This window comes from Sceloporus undulatus, chromosome 1 (assembly GCF_019175285.1).
Source record: "Sceloporus undulatus isolate JIND9_A2432 ecotype Alabama chromosome 1, SceUnd_v1.1, whole genome shotgun sequence".
NCBI lineage: Eukaryota > Metazoa > Chordata > Lepidosauria > Squamata > Phrynosomatidae > Sceloporus > Sceloporus undulatus.
In genome coordinates this window covers 285,825,206-285,839,493 of record NC_056522.1, presented here as the reverse complement: position 1 = coordinate 285,839,493, position 14,288 = coordinate 285,825,206, and the positions used below count along the sequence as shown (strand labels likewise).

At 38.8% G+C, this 14,288-nt stretch overlaps 1 protein-coding gene across 1 annotated transcript in view; it reads right to left on the bottom strand.

Annotated features, from left to right (window-relative positions):
* Positions 1-377: 377 nt before the first annotated feature.
* DCDC1 (doublecortin domain containing 1) overlaps positions 378-14,288 on the bottom strand; it is a 368,535-nt gene continuing 354,624 nt past the window's right edge. Inside the window, exons 36-41 of the mRNA XM_042459567.1 lie at positions 12,970-13,106; positions 11,809-11,988; positions 8,829-8,979; positions 6,930-7,039; positions 1,451-1,513; positions 378-1,136 (exon numbers count right to left, since the gene is read on the bottom strand). Coding sequence (XP_042315501.1) covers positions 1,451-1,513; positions 6,930-7,039; positions 8,829-8,979; positions 11,809-11,988; positions 12,970-13,106 — 641 coding nt within the window. The 3' untranslated portion in view covers positions 378-1,136. The remainder of the gene's footprint in view (positions 1,137-1,450; positions 1,514-6,929; positions 7,040-8,828; positions 8,980-11,808; positions 11,989-12,969; positions 13,107-14,288) is intronic.

The following is a 14,288-nucleotide window of genomic DNA, read 5'->3' as shown; positions in this document are numbered from 1 at the left end:
AGCAAGCATGTGGTAGAAGTCAATGTTTGACAGTATGTGACAGCTGTCATTCTCCATTTAGAGTTGTTGCTCAAATAAAGCAGTTATTTTATGCATTGTTACCCACACAGCAGATTGGAAAGTTACTCTGACAATGAATGGACATGCTGCAGTTGTCCCTAACTGAGCCATGGTGTATTTCAGAACATCATCCTTTGCAAACTCTGTGTAGGATTGCCAGTGATATCCCAAGGAAAGCCAGTGGGTGGAATCAATATAGCCTGTTTTAGTGGGTAAACATGACCGGGTCTGTGTTGGACTATGCAGTGCATACTAAATACATCTCTCTCTCTCTCTCTCTCTCTCTCTCTCTCTCTCTGGAAAACACACGTGCCTGGGCATCTCTACAGGAAAAGTGCTAAAAAAAACCCTAGGAAATAGCCACACCTCTTCCATCTGTCCATCTGCTCATTCTTTACTAGCTGTATGGAGAGAACAATAAAGGATGGCTGCAGAGATTGTAACATGCAAGAGAAGGCATTGCCTAAGACAGGAGTAGGCAATATAGCCCCAGCTCTTAGTTTGTGACCCTCAAACATCTCCCATACTTTCTGGGCTACCCCATTTCTACTCCCTTCTCCCAAAGAGTGAAGCTTCCAGGAATAGAAAGTAACTAAATAGTCTGCAGCCTCCCTGCAAGTCTGAACAAGGCTGATTATGAGAATACTACATTCAAAAGTGGTTGTTTGACCATTTCCCTTTTTTATGATTTGGAGATTTTGGTCATCTGTGCATGTTGGTTCCCCTGCTGCTCAGGAAATATATATAGGTTTGAATCTATAGGATAAAATAAGTTGGATCAATTGTTCAAAACGTTCTGCAGTGGTCAAAATAATATATCCCAGGGTCCTAAGAAAATCATATTTTAGTTATATTCATTGAAAAGTAATATATTTCTAGGTCACAAGAAAATTCATTCATGATTTAGTGACATTCATTGAAATTTCTTTTCTCATCAGCTACATATTGCCCAGGAGATCACTTCAGGGGCCATTGGATATAGCAGTTCTTCCTCACAAGCCATGAAGGAGGTCTTGGCCCAGAGGTGTATTGCTGTTGGTGTGTGGAAATCTCTGCTCCCCTTGGTGCTCTAACAACTGTAATGACAAAAAGAAGGTTTCTAGGAGCATAGGAAAGGGAGAATACACTAGATCCAGACCACTCCCATTTTTCTACCATGCTCCCAAGATACAGAAAACATTTCAGTTCTGAAGGGGATATATTGATTAACCTCTCTCATTGGGACAAAGTGAAGATTAAATGCTTTTAAAAATTAAGAAAAAAGGAGGAATGAAGTTCTGCCACTCTTGCTAACACAGATTGTTTCTCCCCACTGGATTTCTCTTTCAGAGTGCCTAGGTCAAGGTTCTATAAAAATGACTTGGTAGTTTCTACTTCAGGGACTACTTACTTAATCAGTGAAATCTGAATGACTTCTGCAGGTGAGAGCCAGAAGAGAGCTATTCATGCTGACCTGTACATTTGGAAAAAATGTTATTAGCAATATTCTTCCATTTAATAAATCTTCACAGGAATCACAATGCTGTCAAAGTTTCAATGGGTCAAACAATTCTATTTCACATTCTACAGTAAATTTCCATTTTAAAAGATTTTCTTCCAGACATAAGTTTATAAGACAATATTTAACTTAATCGGGAAATAAAATTTATAGTGTAATCCTATGGTTCCTGGAATGGTATCTCAAGAGATATATCAGAGCCAAGGGTAGAGAAAGAGGTCCTGATGCTCAGGAGGAGATCCAACTTTGGAGCTCACCTGCCAGCCCCTACAGGGACATCTGTGCCTCATATCTCTCCACTCTAAGGACTACATAGGAGTCGGGGAGAAGGTATGGTAGGAGTGTATTGAGGTGGTAGTGTGATAGAGTCTCTAAATAAAACCCATAAGGAATCTACCATGTAATTAGCATCTCACATATTTAAGTATCCTGATGTTATGTACTCTGTTGAAATCCTCCTGTGGTTAATCTCTTCTTTGACTGTGGTTCATATGTTGATTGGTTGATTATCTTAGTTGTAACACGGCCAAATAACCAATAGGCATTTGTATCGTTTGTTTGTTTCTGTACCACCTTTTTCTCAGAAAGAGACCCAAGGTGGCTTACAGATAAAATTATTTGAAAACTTTACGATAAAAGTTTAAAAACAATTAAAATCATAAAGGTAAAAACAGTATAAATTACATAAAACATGCAAAAGATTAAAAACATAAGTAAAGCACACACCCCATATTAAAGCCTCCCTGACACAATTCTATATTAAAAGCTTGCTTGAATAAAAATGTCTCTGCCTGCTGGCAAAAGGAAAGCAAGGATGGGGCCAGCCTAGCCTCCTTTGGAAGGGCATTGCAGAGAGTGGGAGCAGCCACTGAGAAGGCTCTCTCTCTCTCATATCCTCACTGAGAGAGTTTCTGATGGTGGCTGGACCAGGAGAAAGTCTTCCTCTGTAGACTGTAGGACCCTTGCAGTTGTGTACGGGGGGATATAATGTTTCAGATAGTGTTTGTGCTTTCACTTTTTTCCTGGAAAAGAGATATTGTGAAGGATAAATCCACCCCTCTGTATTTGTCAGTATACTGTATAATTGTGGACTAGTCCATCTCAGATTTTATTTTAGACTGGAATTATAATGAAATATTAAGGCATTCTGGGGAGAATTCAAATAAGTAGTTCTTCTATGTTTTCATGAGGACCTGTGATATTGTGTGCTCTGGTGCATCTGAACAAGTGGATTGAAACCTACACAGGGAACTGGACAGGGGGAGTGTGTCCCTGTTGGTTTTTCTGGACTCCTCAGTGGCTTTCAACATCATCTATCATGGCATCCTTCTGAATCACTTCTCTGGGATGGGGCTTGGAGGTACTGTTCTACAGTACCTCTGTTCTTTCCTGGAGAGGCATTCTCAGAGGATGGTTCTGAAGGATTCCTGCTCGACTTCTTGGCCATTGAGGGTTCAGTGTTATCTCCTATGCTGTTTAACATCTACATGAAACCTCTGGGAGTGGTTGTCCAGAGTTTTGGAGCAAGGTGTCACCAGTATGCTGGTGATATCCAGCTCTACCACTCTTTTCCACCTAATTCCAAAGAAGCTATTCCTATGCTAAACCAGTGCCTGGCAGCTGTGATGGGTTGGATTGGATAAGGGCAAACAAATTGAAGCTTAATCCAGAAAAGACAGAGGTGCTCCTGGTCAGCTGAAAGATCTGGGAATAGGGATTCAGCCTGTGTTAGATGAAGTTATACGCCCCCTGAAAACACAAGTTTGCAGTTTTGGGCTTACTCCTGGATTTAGTTCTGAACCTGGAGACCCAGGTACTAGCAGTGACCAGGAGCACTTTTGCACAGTTAAAACTAGTGCATCAATTGCACCCATTCCTGGAGAAGTCAGATCTGGCCACAATAGTACATGCCTTGGTTGCATCCTGTTTGGATTACTGTAATGCACCCTATGTGGAGCTGCCTTTGAAAAGTGCTAGTCAGGAATGTAGATATGTGGTAGAAGGTAGGAGTAAGTGTGGAAGGGATGAGTAGGGTTTAAGAATGTACAAGGCAAAAAGTATGAAGTTGGGAGAATGGGGAGAGAATTAAGGGAAGAATAGGATAAGATAAAGTAAGAAAGTTAAAGAATGGGAGTGAAAGAAGGTCTGAGTGTGGTAATATGTATGTGTTATGGACAGATTCAATTGTATTAGTTGAATATTTCTTTTTTGTTTGAAATTGATGGATTGAATGACTGAAGTAAAAAAAATTAAAAAGAAAAGAAAAATGCTAGTCAGAAACTTCAGTTTGCCCAAAAAACTACAGCCAGGTTGTTAGATGAAATTGGCTAGAAGGCGCACACTATTCCTTTGCTGCAACAGCTCCACTAGCTGCTGCTCCATTTCTGGGCACAATTCAAAGTGGCTGTACAGAGATCCTATTCCAGTATGGTGCATATCATACAGGATATCGTGATGGGAAATCAAAGGTCTTTGCAGCAGGAGTGCAGAGTTCAACTGTATACAAGGTATATGCATGTGTTCCTTATTTGTCTGTGACACTTATATGTGACTTTGAAGCTAAAGTAACTTACTTAGTGAAGCTGTTAGTTAAGGCCAAGTCCTCTTTCTCTGAGATGAGAGGAACTAAACATAGCTAAACAGAACTAATAAAATATAATAGGAATTTTTAAATCGGAATTACACAGGGAGGGAGAAGGTACTAATACTTCTGAACAATCAATTTCTAGCAAAGAGAGAGACCATAGCAAGGTAGAGAAGGTGGAAGAACAGAATAAAGGAGATTATGTCACAAACTGGATGTGGTTGTTTTTTTTTTTCAGTATAAAAATACTTTGCAAATAAACTCTCTTGGGCTATTAAATCATCATTTTAATAATGGATAGGGAAACTTTTTAAGGGAAAGCCCCCAATGAGATATACAGACATGTGGAGTTCTCTCGGGGACATGTTGTACATAGGGTAGCCAGTGGTCTGTCACTGCTCATTTACATTTCATCACCTTAATGTTTCCATAGCAGCAGAAATTACATTTCTCAGAGAAAGCTGACAGGATCATAGATGTTTGGTGGCACTTCAGCTTAATGATAAAAAATGGATCCCTGCTGATATCAAAAATAGGGAAGGGGGGAGAAAAATCTGATTTGTTTTCCCCCATAAAGCTGATTCAAATTGATAAAGGTACAATTACTGAAAATTACCAACTTCATTTAAAAGAATTGAGAGACAGTGATATTGACATAATGAAGTATTTTAGACACCTCAGTGGAATGAAATTTTTATCATACAATCTCAAGGTCCAAAAAACTTTTTTTTAAAAAAATCTGGCTGATGGTAACAGCCTGTGTGGAATTGATTTGACAGAACTGACTTTAAGCTATATTTTCAAGGATACAGGAATAATTTTAGTCCTTGTATGCATGGTGAAGTATATTATCTGAGATGGTAAATCCAATAGACCAACATGGACCAACAGGTCCATGAAATCTTGAACTAAACATATATATCTCAAGGTATGTATATATATATATATATATTTGAAATGGACAGATATGTTAGTAATGCCAATAAGAATCTAACATATGAAGAATCCATGTGATGTGCTGGATTCAATCTACATTTTGAAGATTTTCATAGTCAGTTGACTCTAACATCAATATGTATTCGTGGCAATGGCTGTGTTAGTGTGTTTTAGCATTAAAAAAGGCTTGAGATTATCTTGGAAGAACACATTTCTAGCATAAGCTTTCGTAGCAGAGAACTGCATCTGCAAAACCTTATGCTAGAAATTTCTTTTTCCCAGTTAATCTCAAATGTACTATTGGACTCCTTTATATTTTTATATCAATATGCATGAGAACATTCAGATGACTAGTCATCAGGCATGGCTTTACCAGCTCATTATCATTTTAAAATGGTTGTGTGAAACAGTTATCACTCCTGGGTCTTATCATATTAGAAATTGTTCCTGTTGTTGCCAAATTCTAATTATCAAATTGGTCACATATTAAATGAAACAATTCAGAAATTATTCAGCCTTATGGGGGAAGATGTTTTATATATATTACAATAATGCTATTGAGTCGATTGAGGAACAATACTTTTCCAGACAAAGATCTCTTATTCTGTTTTCAGCTACCACACACTACTAACTGTGAACCTGTTATGATTGAAATTCAGACTTTAGCACAGGTAATGGGATTTAGTCATCCATGGCATGGAGACTGAATCCAAAGTGTCTCTATTTGTATAATCACTTCTCTAAAAAATTAACCTACTAAGCTGAAATAAACTCTTCCTCTAGTGGCCTCAAAAATTCAGCAATAATTAAATGTTTTTGCCCCTTGATTCCATTTCTTTGACTGGAGAAACAGTTTCTACCCAATTATTTAAAAATATTTAAAGCTGCTCTAGAAACTAAGTTCCTAGCTATGAATCTCTCCCAATGAGATCTCCCTCACACCACAAATGGCATCAGGGAAATTTTAATCAGATTCAGCACAGAACTCCCTGCAGTAACTACTAACAGCTATGTCACATTTATGGCTTTCTATGACAAAATGTAAGTGGGAGAATTAATGTGATACTCAGTGCAAATGGGCATTTCTTCCCCTTCTGAATTTACTCACATATGACAAGTGATTAAACTGAATCTTGGTTCAAAAAAGTAACTGCACTGGCACATGCTGAACACACTCCTGAGAAATGCATATAAACAGTGTTCACAGGAGTTGGTGGAAAAGAGATGTACCTTGTGAGTACCTGATGAGCATAGAAGGTATATACCATGAGATGCAATGGTGTACTGACAATTTTAAATTTAATGGGGAGCGCCAATGGGTGTTCTCTTACTAAGGACCCAGCAAATGCTGTACATGTATTAAGTTCCCCATCCCAATAAAATTATAGAATATAGAACAAGCTTTGTAAAATAGATCCATGCAGCTGGTGTTCATATTTTATCACATTTCTAAAGTGTATGAAGCCACTTTCTTTTTGTTGGTCTGTTGTTGTTCCCAGCCTGGATCCATGAGGAGAGGCGGTTAAAAATTCCTCCTCCTCCGCCTCATCATAATCATAATCATCTTGAAAAGGAATCTGGGTACAAAAGGGCTCAGCTAATTTTACCTCCAAATCTCCTGATGTAATTATTTCTAGTATAACAGATGTTACCAGAAATATAACCAGAAGCATTAGGGAGTGCATCTAATACTGCAAGTCATTAGATAAGCCTTATTCTGAAGTAGCCATGTTGAATGTCCATGTGTCCTAAATAGTGTCTGTAGAGTCTGGAGCAATGTGATCCATTTTACAAAACTACAGTAGTAACAATACATAATATTTTGTGGAATAAAACACTTTAATATCTAACCTTCTCGGTAATTTTTTCTGATGGTGAGACAATAATGTTGGTAGATTCTGGACCTTGCTGCTTCTGAATTCTGGCATAAAGTGCTCTAATTTCCACTTCATGCTTCATGGCTGAAATGACAGTTTACACATTCTAGTAAAGAAAGTGATATCCCCAACAACATCTTACAAAATGCAAAATAGGAACAGGCAATGAGCTTGGCTGGAACACACCAAAGTCCTACTGAGTTTAGCACCCTGTTGACAGAATTTGGCAACTCAATGTCTGTGGCAACTACAGGAAGGATATGGGCACAATATCAAATTCCTAGTTATGCTTTACAGCAGTGGTCCCCAAACTCTGCTCTTTAAGGGATTTTGGACTTCAACTCCCAGAATCCCAGACTATTGGCCAACATGGCTGAGGCTTCTGGGAGCTAAAGGGCACAGTTGGGACCACTGCTCTACAGCTTCTGGTATAGAGCCATACTGCTGGCATGGCCTTTAATTTCATGAATCTGTTTTAAAAATATTCCTCTTTTGGCCACCATTATTATCTTGTGCTAGTGAGCTCCACTGTTTACCCAAGCCATTATGTGAAGTTGCACTTTTTGAATTCTGCCCTTAATCTTCCAGGACTGATCTTTAAAGAATTAATCTGGGTTCTGGGTATTATGACAGAGGTAGAAAAATCTTACAATCCACTTTCTCCCCACCATGCACAAATTTATATTCCTCTATTAGCTCTCAGACAGGCACTTGCAACAAACAAAAAGTTAAGAGACCATGGATGACAAATAAAAGGCTATAAGTAATAAAGGAAAGAGGAGAAACAAAACAAAAAGGAGCTAAGAATAAACTAAGAACCATGAACGCAACAGTACAATGACTAATGCATAAAAATAAAGAAAATTACTACAACAACTAATGCAGAAAAATAGAAGACAGCATCAAAAAGGGAAGAATGAGAGACCTATTCCACAAGATTCAGGAAATCGAAGGAAAGTTCAAACCAAGAACTGGAACACTGTATGACAATAAAAATAATATACAGTGGTACCCCGGGATACGAAAGCACCGCCTTACGAAATTTCCGGGTTACGAAAAAAATCAATAGGAAAAAACTGTTCCAGGTTACGAAGGTTATTTCGGGTTACGAAAAAAATTTTGGTGCTTTTCGGCGCTATTTCGCACGAAATCGCGGCTTTTCCCCATTAGCGCCTATGGCTTTTTCGGCTTACGAAGGATTTCGGGTTACGAACGCGGCGGCGGAACGAATTATTTTCGTAACCCGGGGTACCACTGTAATTCAAGACCAAGAAGAAATTTTAAAAAGACGGATGCAATACTCGGAAGAGTTATATAAAACAGATGACAACATAAAGGACACATGGACCAAAGAGCCATATGAAGATGAACCCCAAATTCTAAAAAGTGAAGTGGCTCCATTTTTCACCCTCGAAAGGCCAGCCATCCTACTGTTTCAGCTGCCTTTAAAATGTCCCCATTTCTCTTTCCTCCTCCCACTTTTTCTCTTTTGTTTGCACAAAATTAGCAGAGAGGAGAGGAGAGGCAGAGCATTGCTCTTCCCAGCAGAATCAGGCAAAAGCAAGTTACTGTGGCCTCTCCTAGCTTATGTGTTCATCTTTGTCAATAACTTTTGCCATCTTGGCCACATTAATGTCGCTTGGCCACATGTTTTCCTCGTTTTCATCTGTGACGTGCTGGAGAGTATGGTAATAGCTTTGAATACCACATTTCCAGGAACCAACCTGGATTCAGACTTGAAGATGAACAATCAGGGAAGGGTTTTTTGTCACCTTGGGGCACCTTATCCCTTAGATCCTACATGGAATTTAAATATTTGATATATTTATTAACAGGTCCAACAAGATCCTTTGGAATCTGGAATATAAAGTACCTTTTCTGTTCATAAAGGCTTGTCCAGTGGAAACGCAAACAATCATGTCTCTTTCTATTTCATCCCACGTTTGCAGTCTCTCACCAGCAGGTGCATACAGTATCTTTGCAGGCTGTGGCATTTTTAGCTGCATTGTACAGCTGTCAAGTAGCTAAAACATTAAAAGAATAATAATTATTATTATAACTTTTAAAGCCCAGCATCGGCTGACCCCTCCTTATTTATCCAAGCTTCTTTCTCCTTACCTGCCCACTCATGCCCTCCATTCTGGTAGTCAAGGTCTGCTGTCCCAGCCTAGGATTTTCACTGCCCTGCCCCAGATCCATCCCTTTTCACTTGCTGCCCCTCACTCCTGGAACCTCGTTCCCCCACGAGTATGGGTCATCACCTCTTTAACCAGCTGCAAAACTGAGTTGAAAACTATACTGTTCAGAGAAGTGTTCCCAGGCACTGCATGGTTGTTATCTGATGTTATTTTTAATTATTGTCTGACCTATTTTATTGAATGTTAACATGAATGAATATGTATTATTTAATTATTTGTGTAGATTGTATGCCATAGAAGATTTATTTTATTTTATTTTTATGTACAGCAATGTACATTTCCCTATATTTTTTTTCAACTCCACTTCACTCCTCAAGATACATTGGAAAAATATATAGGGAATACTTGATTAATCAGGCAGGAATGATCCATATGCTGTTGCACTGAAGATTTTCTGGTGGTGGGGAAACCTTAGCAGATTTGGTCACCACTCTACTTTAATGAACTGAGAGATAGGCTAGTAGGAGACCTTAACAAGGTCACAAGCCATAGATATATGTACTTTAATCAACCTGGCCAGGGTGTTTTTGGAAACTTTACAGCCTGTGGATATTTGGCAGAATGAGACAAACAATGTCTTCCTATTGACTTTTGGTTCTATTAATTTAGATCTCTAGTGTTCTGTCAGTTTTTCAGCAGTTTTTCAGTCAGTTTTTCAGCAAATCTATGATTTGGACAGAAAAGAAGGTAGGATGTGCTTCTCTTACATGTTGAAAGTGAAAGAATTTTAGGCAGGAAGGATGGAGCCAGACAGCTCTAAATATAATCCTGGTTATATCTGAAGAAGTGGTTCCTTAATGATAAGGCCAATAGCTCAGAAACACTTAGGATGATGTGGCTGCTACTAGGAAGACCACTTTTAAAGACAACAAATGTAGTGGAATCTTCTTGAGAGTATCAAGAAGTAGCTTCATGAACACTTTCAGTATAAGAGGCAAAGCCTATGGGGGAAATTTATATAGGGTGGAGACAACCAAGAGGACCCTTTCAGGGTGGACAAGGCAGAAGAATGTGACCTTGTTTGGGTATCACATTAGACAATGTCTCTTAAGTGAGTTTGGCTTGAGACCCATGTCTATGCTTACTTGCAGAAGAGAAAAAAGTGGAAACTGATGTTTGTTGATACATAATCCCTGTTAGTCTAATGTCTCTGGGAAGACAAATCTTTCCCGGCAGCTGGGGGTAATATTCTTGCCTGAATATTTAAAAGGCTTTGTGGTTCAGTTTCCATCCAGCTCACTGGAGCCTTCATGGGAAATTGGTTCCTAGGTCAGGAGGTTCAGGATTACTGGGAAGAATCATGGGTCAAGCAGGCCCTGGTGAGTAATCTCCAAAAATCATGACCACTTCCATCATTGTGTGTGTATGTGTATGTGTATGTGGGGCAATAGCAGTGGCTTGGCTTAACTCTCCCTGACCTTGCTTGAGAAATGGCAGCAAAGGAAACACACAAAGAAGACCTCTTGGCCATATGGACTGTACTTGTATCCCAAACAGAAGTTCCTGTGTTCAGTTATTGTCTCAGTAGGATGGAGAGTTATTTGTTATTATGTGAAGGCAAAGGTTTTAATGGCTGGCATAGCCTCTGAGGATGTCAGCTACAGATGCAGGTGAAACAACAGGAATAAATTATTCCAGAACATGGCCACATAGCCCCAAAAACCCACAAAAAACTATCTGTTATTAATTTGCCTGGCAGAGATGGTCAACATATAGGGTTGAATCTAGGGAGTTTATCGCACAGCTTTAAAAAGCAACTTACAGCTCCTGAACTATTATTTGGGCTGCATACTGGTCCTATCACATGGCTTTTGTTTCCAAATCCACCATCCAAGTATGGCCCGGCTGCTGCCTGCAACTCTTAACACACTTTGGTGGCCATTTTTCAAAGCTGGGAGCTTTCCAAATTTGAAAATTGGCTGCCGAAGCATTAAGGGCCGTGGGCTGAAGCCAGCTTGTACTCCACTGGCAGATGTGGAGACAAAAGCCATGCAATAGACAAGGATGCAGCCCAAATTAGAATTCAGTTCGGGAGCAGTACGCTCCTAAGAGGGAGCGTGAAAAGTACTGTATATACTCATGTATAAGCCTAGACGTTTTAGTAAAAAAATTTACCCCCAAAACCTAAATTCATTTGTCCAAAGGTCAATGTAAGTGCCATACCCTAACTCTTACAAAGGGAAAAAAAAAAAAAAAAAGAAACGAGTCTCTGATGAAAGGCAAGAGTTTAATCTGTCCTGGAAGCACTGATTCCCATCTATTCTCTCATTCACCCAATCTTTAGTGTGAGCACGATGATGTCTGCTTGAATTTTGTAAGGTGTTTGGCATTATTTTCCTTTGCTTCATACGTTATATCCTTTATTACATACACTTAGGTTTTATTCTCGACTTATCCACAGGTCATATCAAAAGCCATAATTTTGGCCCCAAAATTTATTTTCAACTTATACATAAGGTCGACTTACAGTCGGGTATATATAGTAATATGAATTGTAATGAATTAACAAATGTTTGGGTTAAATAAGAAATGTACTTGTATTGTATTTTTAAGACACTGGCCTTCTCTACAGAAATAATCCCAATATTTAGTAAACTATGGGTGGACTGCAATCATTAGTAAATTATTTTATAAAACAATATTTTTCTACTTTACCTCTGTAATGGTTTTCCCCCAGGCATGAGCTCCCTGCTCAGCTGTACTTCCGTTTGCATAAGCCCACACTCTTTTGGTTGCTGGCTGCTTGTAGAGGCCTCTGTGATCTTTGGTAAGTAGTTTGGGAGAAACTGGGGAGCTTCTTTTGAACTGTAATGCTTGAAGCTCTGAAAGATGTGTCTATTGGTGAAAGATAATAATTTCAAAATGTACAATGTGTGAATGCTGTATTGTAGGCAGCAAAACAAAAACAAAAGGCAACATGTGAGTAACTGAAGAATCCTTGTACCACACTGGAATTATATACAGCTCTTTCTGTTGATTTCATTTAAAAAGAGTAAGTTAAGGCACTGTCTTCATGGATTTATTTCCAGGGGTCCTGAGTATTTCTTTAGGGCATAAATACCCTAAAGACACTAGATCATCTAATCTTGGAAGCTAGGCCAGATAAGCTCTGGTCAGTACTTGGATGGGAGACCACCAATGAACACCAAGTACTGAATGCTACATTTCAGAGGGACGAAATGGCAAAACCACCTATAAGTATTCCTTGCCAAGAAAACCTTATGAAATTTGTGGGGTCACCATAAAGGCACACACATATACACAGCCATGCATTTCTTTTCCACAGAAGGTGAATAGCTCTGTAAACTAAAGAAGATACATGTAGAGGCAGTTACTGTAGTGCATTTAGTGGATGTGGGAAGGGTGTGAATGGCTGCTGAATTTCACTCTTATAGGGTATAGGTTCAGCTTTTCAATAGTGATGACATATTAAAAACAGAATGCATGTTACTAACTGAAGAAGGGTTTCTCTTTAGAAACAAACATTTAACCCAACTCTATAGCTTGGTGGCAAAATTACAGCTAGAGGCAGCTTTTAGGAACCATCCAGAGATTTAGGGGAAATGAAACATAGTAGCTAAAATGTTTGCATAAGAAAGTCAGAGAAAACAGTAAATTTCCCTCCCTACGGCACTTCTACTCTTACCTGGTCTTCTCTTTCTATAAAAAATTATGGATTTCCTCTTGCATCTTGCTTCTTAGCACATAGTACCTGCACTTGCAATGAGATCTTGGTTCATCATACAATTTCTCTTTGATAGAATGTGTGGAATTTTTTTCCTCATTAAAAATACAGCACAAAATACATGTCCATACCTCTCTGTGTTGTATCATTTCCATGAGCTTCTTCTCTTCTTGTGTTTCTTCAGTCCAGCCTCCTTCTACAACTACAGGCTGGAAGGGACTCTTAGTGGGGACCAAATTAGCTGCTTCTGATTTTGCTATGCGCCGTCCTAAATCATAAAGATTTAATTTTTTTTTAAAAAAAGACAACTTACTTGTCATGTATGAAAAGGTCTTGGTTTATTAGTGTAAGAAAACAAAAAGCAAAGAAAACCAAATGAATACTACTCTTTATATACAGGGAAGGTATAGCATCCAGATGTTAGATTAACCACTCCCACCAGCACTAGCCAGCATAGCCAATGGTGGGGGACAATAGGAGTTGCAATCCAACAACATTTTTAAGTGCATGCATTCCCAGCCCTGACAGAGAAGATATCTAGTATTTCCTGCACTATCTCCACAGAGTGTAACTGCTGGTGTAAAAGCAATGCCTTCAGAAGTTTTTTTAAAAAAAATATCAGCCACCTATATTCTTTACCACTTTGACAACCGACACCTGTGATTTACAGTTTGTCTAACAAGATTATTGGTTAAACAAAGCCAAGCTTGCTTTTAAAAAAGCTTTAGTGAAGTGAAATGCTTAATACTGCACTGTTCCCCATTTGGTTGATACAAGAGATTATCGCACCGTCCTTTCCTCCCGTGCTAGATGTGGGATGTAAAATTCAATAGGCGGATTTTATTTCACACCCCCACACCCAGGCAGTAGGCATCCTGTACCCAATCCAGGCTTCTCCCACACTTTGCAAAGAATGCGATTTTCTTTTCCTGGGCATGGGAGTGTGTGATAAAATCCACCTATTGAAGTTTATATCCCACATCTAGTCTGGGAGAAAAGAGCAGTGTGATAATCTCCATTGTCTTCTCTACTTGTGGAAGATATTTACTGGGGCCTGTCCAATGATGTTATTACACAATTACACATTTTTTATTTTGCTTGTGACAGAAAACTTTAAAAATTACAGTGGGTCTCAAAGTAATAATATCCTTTCCCCCTTTCCCCTTTCTAGATCATTCTTTTCTTAGGCTATAGGTGCACATGAGAGAAAGGATAAATGATAACCAATGTTAAGGGCAAAGTTTAAAATATGACATTCCCTGTCAACACTTTGGACAGCCACCAATTCTTTACTCATATGAGTAAACATATGAGTAAACTAATTATAGTATATATTATTTTCTTCTTTGTCTGTCTCGCTGTCTTTCTATGTACCTGGGTATGTGAAGTAAATTCTTCTAAAACGTCAGATATAACTTACACTGTGCTCATTTAGGTGCTCTCTTTTTAA